This window comes from Hippopotamus amphibius, chromosome 6 (genome assembly GCF_030028045.1).
Source record: "Hippopotamus amphibius kiboko isolate mHipAmp2 chromosome 6, mHipAmp2.hap2, whole genome shotgun sequence".
Taxonomy (NCBI): domain Eukaryota; kingdom Metazoa; phylum Chordata; class Mammalia; order Artiodactyla; family Hippopotamidae; genus Hippopotamus; species Hippopotamus amphibius.
In genome coordinates this window covers 109,316,350-109,324,488 of record NC_080191.1, presented here as the reverse complement: position 1 = coordinate 109,324,488, position 8,139 = coordinate 109,316,350, and the positions used below count along the sequence as shown (strand labels likewise).

The 8,139-nt window shown below is 42.5% G+C and overlaps 1 protein-coding gene across 1 annotated transcript; it reads right to left on the bottom strand.

The window, feature by feature from the left end:
• Positions 1-2,420: 2,420 nt before the first annotated feature.
• LOC130855619 (small integral membrane protein 13-like) lies at positions 2,421-2,696 on the bottom strand. The gene has a single exon (XM_057739482.1). It carries the CDS (start codon positions 2,682-2,684, stop codon positions 2,421-2,423), a length of 264 nt encoding a protein of 87 aa, XP_057595465.1. The 5' UTR covers positions 2,685-2,696.
• Between the last annotated feature and the right edge of the window lie 5,443 nt (positions 2,697-8,139).

The window sequence follows — 8,139 nt, the reverse complement described above, 5'->3', positions numbered from 1 at the left end:
GTACAACTTTCATGGATTAATTTGTGGATGACCCTGCAGATTTTAGGGGTTATGTCGGCCATCATTCTTAATACTGACACAATAGAAAGCTTACCAGCTACTTAAAGTTTGTCAGCAGCTGTTAACTAAACCTAAGATATCCACTACGAAGTGGAATCCACAGCTCCAAATACGGAAGATCCAATTCAAATACCCTCCCAGCACCAAGAAGCATGAAATTTTTTTCTAACTGATGAGCATTTTCATGTGATATTTAGCTAGCATGAAGCATGAACATTAATGCCTGAAACTTGTATCACTGTTTTGTTCATCAACATAGTCACATAAAAACAGAACTCTAATTGCATCCAATAAGGAAATAAAGACAAAGACTGTGCCCCACGCTCAGCTGCTGGGGACCTCCCCTTAGCAGACATTGAAAAGTGAAGTTATACTCTGTAAATGCCCTTTCAGGACATCCAAAAGGCTGCAACGACAGCAGAGGTGTGCATCAACCAGCCTGGGGCAGAGCAGATGAACTGTCAGTAAGCAAACCCATCGGCGTGAGGTGGGAGGTAGCAAACAAAATTACACACCATCGGAAAATAGAGGTGATATACTCTGCAATAACTAGTTCTTGAGAAACAAAGGTTTAAAACGTAAAAAGACCTTGGATTAATGAAATAAGTTGGCTTTGCAGTTCATTCTTGTATAAAGCAGGCAACACTCAACGGGAAGGGTCTTTAATTCATACTTCTCTTCCCCAGGAAACATGGAGTCCAAAGTTCAGTGAAGACAAACATGCAAACCTGGCAGGAATCATTTTACAGTAAAGCAGGCATTTTCATCCACTCTAGTTTTCCTCAATACCCAGTTGCTCTGAGGTCTCGTCACTGAATTGCTGTTTGTGAAGATGTACGTTCTCCACAACACATGCCTTGAATATGAAGTCCCCCCACACAAAAGGAGTCACTAATCCTACACTTCCTAAGCTAGAGGATCGGGCCTGGATCCCCAAATTACTACTCTAAACTCTTGAATAGGGTGCCCCAAAATGCATCTCATAGAGGATAACTATTTTAACAACATTATAAGAGTCAGAATTAAGTTCCCCAATAAATAACTGCTATCCCAGAAAGAAAAATAAATTTACAGACTATTTTTTTCCTAACCTGACACCATCAATTGTAAGATGCACCATATGTATCACTAAGAAAAAACAGAGGCAATTAAACTATGACACAATGCTTTTGTATCCTGTAGAATGTCTACTTTTTTAATTTACTCAGAGCTTTTAAACAGATATTCACTGCATCAATCCTGTGCATACGTAAAGAAAGTGTATGATGAAATAAGTTGGTTAAGTTATAACTATGACTTCATAGCCTAACTCTTCTGAATCACTCAGATCACAGCCATTGGTGTCTGCGCTCTTCCAGACCTCAGCACCCTTGGCATCAACAAGAGCGCTGGCGATACAGCATCTCTTAAAACAGCGCTCCAGCACGGCCTGCTGTTTTCTGGCAGCAGGAAGCTTTGGACAACACGATGTTTGACGCCTTAACGCCAGTCCTGCTCGACGCATGAATCGATCGCACCAGCCTCTTGTTGCTTTGAATTTTGTTTCATCTATTCCGAGGGTTTTGGCAATTTCTCCTGCCTTCAACTGCATTGCTTGGCCTGTGAGAGGCAGCCCTTTTGCACGTGTCTCACCGACAAAATGCAGTACAGCTTCGTCTACGTGTGGGTATCTTCCTTTCTTAGGGCCCGTAAAGCATTTTGTTGTTGCTTTATAAGAAAATATGGAATTTCGGTCATTCCTCCAGCGACGGATATTTGCTTCACTAATATCGAACGTACGCCCTGCTGCTCTGTTTCCATGCTTTTCTGCATACACGATCACTTCTCGTTTTAATGCTGAATCATAGTGTAATCTTTTTGAAGACATTTTTAAAAGCCAGTTAAACCTGACACATTTGATACCAACAATAAGCAATGATGCTGTGACGAGCCGCAAGTCCACACACGCACGGGCGAGGTTACACGATGACTGTTGCCTGGTCGACAGTCATCGTGAGGTGCATCCCAATTTCACACAAGGTATAATGTGAAAAAAAAAGTACAGCATAGAACTAATATTAATAAAATATGATTTTCAAGCCTGTAATATTTACTAGATTAATACCAGTGCAAGAAAATAAGCCCAAGAGTCAAAGAGTAGGTATATACGTATAAACAGAAATTATCTTTATGATGAAATCTGCAATGGTCTGATTTGGTTGTAATTTTCATATGGCTTACGTGTAAATCTTTTTTTGAATTGGACTTAAGATCCAAGAATGAGGGTTCTTCGATCTCTTAGCAAACTGCAAAGCCAAGTCATTACAGAGAGAGGCTCCCAGTGCCCTCCGTCACTCGCTAGCACAGGAGCACGGCTGCAGTCAGTGGCCTTCATCAGCAGCTGCCCTCCTTTGGCGAGCAGCTCTGATCCTGTGTGGGGATGCTGACGCGTCTTCTTCTGTTTCAGACCCTGAGGGTTCATGATGTCCCTCCTGGGATCCTGTGTCTCCCACCAGTTCCCAAAGGAACTTGAATTTTGACAAAAAATGATGCCAAACAAAATACCAACCGCACACCATCAGCAGCAGCACGATCAGCAGCGTGGCCACGAACACCAGCAGCGTCAGCCCGACGCTGTGCCACATCTTGAGGGGCGAGGGGCGGCCGGCTCTGCGCGGCGGGTGGCGCGTCCTGGGCTTCAGGGCAGGGCGCCGGGGCGGCATGAGTGGCAGGCGCCCCCCGGCAGCGCCCCCTCAAATGATTTTTATATAATGTATTTTTCACGTAGATAACTAAGACAGGAAGCTCAGTTATTAAGTATTAGTTTAGGTTCTTTTTTTCACATTGGAGTTTATTTTTTATTTTTTAAAATGTTTTATTTGACATTGGACTGTAGTTGATTTACAGTGTTGTGTTCGTTTCAGGTGTACAGCAAAGTGATTCAGTTATATACATGCATGTATCTATTCTTTTTTAGATTCTTTTCCCATACAGGTTATTACAGCGTATTGCGTAGAGTTCCCTGTGCTACACAGTAGGTCCTTGTTGTTTATCTATTTTATGTATAGTAATGTGTGTATGTTAATCCCCAACTCCCTAATTTATCCCTCCCTGCTGCTTTCCCTTTTGGTAACCATGAGTTTGTTTTAGAAGCCTGTGAGTCTGTTTCTGTTTTGTAAATAAGTTCATTTGTATCGTTTTTAAATTCTGCGTATGTGACATCATATGACGTTTGTCTTTCTCTGTCTTATTTCACTTAGCATGATTATCTCCAGGTCCATCCACGTTGCTGCAAATGGCATTATTTTATTCTTTTTAACGGCTAAGTAATATTCCATGTTTATATGTATCACATCTTCATCCATTCATCTGTTGATGGACATTTAGGTTGCTTCCATATCTTGGCTGTTGTAAACAGTGCTGCAATGAATATTGGGATGCAGGTATCGTTTTGGACCATAGTTTTCTCTGGTATATGCCCAGGAGTGGGATTGCTGGATCATATGGCAACTCAATTTCTAGTTTCTACGGAACCTCCATACTGTTCAGCATGGTGGCTGTACCAATTTACATTCCCACCAACCGTGTAGGAGGGTTCCCTTTTCTCCACACCCTCTCCAGCGTTTATTGTTTGTAGACTTTTTGATGATGGCCATTCTGACCGGTGTAAGGTGATACCTCATTGTAGTTTTGATTTGCATTTCTCTAATATTAGTGATATTGAGCATCTTTTCATGTGCCTCCTGGCCACCTGTATGTCTTCTTTTCAGAAATGTCTATTTAGGTCTAGTTTAGGTTCTTTAGGATGTATGTAATGGAAATTGACTCAAGCTGACTTAAACAATAACAACAAATATAGCAACAACAAAGGAAAGTGGTTCTCTTGCGGCCAAAGAAGACCTGAATAGCAAAGCCTTGGGAAGAGCAGGGGTGCAGCAGGAATCAGGCAGCTGGAACCAGGGACTGGAGTGTGGCTGTATCCTTGCCTCTGCTTCTCACTCCACACAAGTTCATCTCACATAATGGGAAACGTGAAATATCAGAACAACTAGGGAGGCTATTCTCAATGTTTTTATTGCCCCAAGTTCTGGAGGAGGCTCATCGGCTCAGCTTGCCTTGGTGGTTACTGCTGGAGCCAGTTGTTGCAGTGAACTTCTATTAAGATAGTGACTCTGGATTTTATTATGCAGATGGGGGAGAGAGACAGTTCTTAGGAGAGGGTTGTTGAGTAGATAACCCCTATATCATAGGGGTGTTCAGCATAGTGTGTATGAAACACTATTTTTATTTTTTTAAATTTATTTTGTTGAAGTATACTTGATTTACAATGCTGTGTTAATTTCTGCTGTATAGTAAAGTGACTCAATTATACATAATATATATTCTTTTTCATATTCTTTTCCATGGTGGTTTATCACAGGATATTGAATATAGTTGCCTGTGCTGTACAGTAGGACCTTGCTGCTTATCTATTTATCTGTTTATTTATTTATTTATTTATTGGCTGTGTTGGATCTTCATTGCTGCATGAGGTCTTTCTCTAGTTGTGGTGAGTGGGGGCTACTCTTTGTTGTGGTTCACGGGCTTCTCATTGTGGTGGTTTCTCTTGATGCAGAGCACAGGATCTAGGCACGCAGGCTTCAGTAGTTGCAGCTCATGGGCTTGGTAGTTGTGGCTCATGGGCTTAGTTGCTCCATGGCATGGGGGATCTTCCCGGACCAGAGATCAAACCCATGTCCCCTGCATTGGCAGGCAGATTCTTAACCACTCTGCCACCAGGGAAGTCCTATCCCTGTTTTATATAATAGTTTGTATCTACTAATCCCAAGCTCCCAATACTTCTCTCCCCTCCACCCCACCGGCTCTGTTCCCCTTGGCAACCACAAGTCTGTTCTCTATGTCTGTGAGTCTGTGTCTGTTTCGTAGATAAGTTCATTTGTGTCATATTTTAGATTCCACATATAAATGATATCATTTGGTATTTGTCTTTCTCTTTCTCACTTCACTGTCTGATAATCTCTACATCCATCTATATTGCTGCAAATGCATTATTTCATTCTTTTTAATGGCTGAGTAATATTCCATTGTATATATGTACCACATCTTCTTTATCCATTCCTTTGTCGATGGACATTTAGGTTGAAACACTAGTTTTAAATAACCCCAAGGAAGCAGAAAGACCTGTACTGTTCCAGCTCCTCATCAGAGATGGTGATTAAGGCAGAGCTCAGGCCTTGTTCTTTGTGTGCTGGCCTGTGATTTGCTGGGTGGCAGCGCCAGTGCCTGGCTGTCTCTGCATATTAGAGGACATTACACGGAGGAGTGTGTGGCCCATTCTGTCTTCGATGACAGAAAAGAAGACATAAATGTATACTGCAGCTTTTGGGGTCTAATGCAGTCAGAAGCTGGCACTACGGATAAGAGTTTAGAGTATCAGGAGGGCTGATGAAAGTCTTTGGCATCTCCATAACATGGACTGATGTATTTGTTTATTTTTAGGATGGAAGGGTAAAAGTTTCTTCACCAGGACGATTGGCCACTTAACTGATAAATACTGTGTGAAGGAAACGAGAACATCTTTTGAGTTCTCAGTGTGTGCCAAAAGTTTCACATCCATATGAAATATCTTCTCTGTGTCTGACCAGTTTGCTGTAAGTCAGGATGAAACTCATGAAGCCTTGCCCTAGAGCTCAGCACCAGCTGCTGACCTGCAGTCATCTTTCCTAGTCTCTCCATTCCTTGATGGTCTTTGCTCCAAACTTCATGGGTACATGTGTGTTTGGAAGATATCCTGAGGTGTTCAAACTGAAGGTCTCTCAATCTGGTTTAGTGTTTTGGTTTTCCTGGCTCCTGAAGTAACCCCTTCAGGTAAAATAAGAGCATCTATGTGATTGATATGTTTAAGTACTTTAAAAACATTTTCCATTTTTCACCCATCTGTTGCATCTTGTTCCATATGTCCATGCCAGGGGCTGAGGCACAGCTGGTGGCATAGCCTGGCCTTTAGCATAAACCAGAGAGTTAATGTCTTGAGCTGTTAGTGGTTTTTGTTTTATTTATTTGTTTGGTCTCTAGTTGCAGCCCCTCTCAACACAGAGGGTCCCTTCAGCCCTCCCCAAAGAGCACCTCTCCCCAGGCACACTTCTGATTTGCCCGCCACTCTGCTGTCTCTCCCAGTAAGTCACCGTCCTTCTGTGGGATAATGCGATATGCTGGAGAACTTTCTCTTTTCCTGCTTAGCGTTATCCCTGTGTTTACAATGGAGGAAACTGAGGTTCAAAAGAAGTCAGCAAATTGCCCACGATTATACAACTCGTAAGTGACAGAGCAAAGATTTGTTCACAAATACGTGAACCCAGAGACTTCTTTTTCACTATAAAAGTAACATATCAAAAAATTGAAAAAATACCTACCATGTTCCTTAAAACCTGCAGTCTTGAAATATCTAAAAAAAATGAAAAAACTACCTGTTTGTTCAGTCATCAGAAATGAGGATAGTAACCATCTTGATTTATTTTCTTTTTGTAGATTTTGTTCATTTGTTTCAGAGTTGCATCCTGGCAGTTCCTTTTTCTCCAGATGAGGGAGGGATTAGTTGTGGGTTATTACCCCTTGCAGCTTTGCCTGGTCAAACTGGCATGCTTATGCTTTCTGGAGCTCCTGAAAATCATCCTCATCTCCAGAGTCTGAGTTCAGGAATTCTTGTGGAAGGTTCCTTAAGGCAATTGCAGAGAATGGACACCCTGGAGGACTCTTTGAGCACATTTCCTAGGCGTTTACTGCCAATGTGTATCTCAGTGGTTCTTAAATGTTTTGTGCATCGTAATTGCCTGGGAGGTTTTAAAAACACGTATGCTCCAGCGTTATCTAGAACCTACTGAATCAGAGGCCCCGGGGACCATGCTAGGCCATCTATATTTTACAAAAGTTTTCTCAGTGATTCCGAAATTTCTGTTATTCTTTAGAACCGTTGGTGTATTTTTGTTAACAATTGTTTTTTCCCAAGAGGTACTTGGTAAGCCGTTGGCAATGTGAGTTGGTTAATTGTGATTTTAGGACTGCTGTTGGCAGGGTCTGGATGGGACGTTGTCATAAGAGCAATACTGCTTTTCTCATCTCCTCTCTGTTCCCTGTTCTCTGTGGCACTTTTGTTGAAGGAATCGGTAGAGGTAGGCAGGACACCGAGGCTGGCAATACAGGAAGCAATGTTTATTGTACCGGTACAGGCCCAGTGGACTCACATCCAAAGACTGAGCCCCGAAACAAAGAAAAGTTTCCCCTTTTTTAAACCAGTTCCCGTGCTTTTTGGGAGCCTATAGCTATGTTTATCTAGACAGGGGCAAGGTACAGAGGCCAGAGTGCAGAAGTTAGGTTTTCCCTTATCTCCTTGACTCAGATGTCTGGGCTGTTTATGGCAGGATCTTTGTAAAAGAGGCCATAAGTTACTTATTCCCTGAGGCTTGCATTCTCTTCTGTTTGCCTCTTCCTTCCCTGCTTTTGTTATTAACCTGCCTCATTCCCCCCTTTGATGCTTGGATCTGACTTAAGGTCCAATAGCATCATCTTCATCTTGACTTACTGGTTGACATTTCCATAGCATCATTGCCTGGGTGGCCGTTTCATTAGTAATGATTTTAACTACTGCCTGGAGTCGAATAATTTTGTTAAGCATGTAAATTGGGGTTCGGAGCCCCAGGACCCATCTTTTGCCCAAGCCGATGTCACCAAGTAGGGATTTAGTGCTTTTCTAGGTATGAGGAGATGCAAGGGTTGGGCTCATAAAATCAGCTCCTGAAAATATCGAACTATCTAAAGACCTGTTCCACCCATACTCCAGAGCACAGAGTGCCTCATTTCTGGTCTCCACCCTGAATTTCCTTCAGGGGATGTGGAAGGTCAGTAGCTGCAGCAGCACAGAGTGATTTAGTCCTTGTACAGGCAGATGGCAAGTTCCAGTTTGTAGTTGACAGGGGCCCCTCATGGCCATACATTCGACCATGCTTTGGGAGGCATTTCATGACCATTTTGTCCCACGGTGCTAGGAAGGCTCATTCCTAGGTCTGATGAAGAGCACGCCGATAGGCCACTCAATGTGCCAGT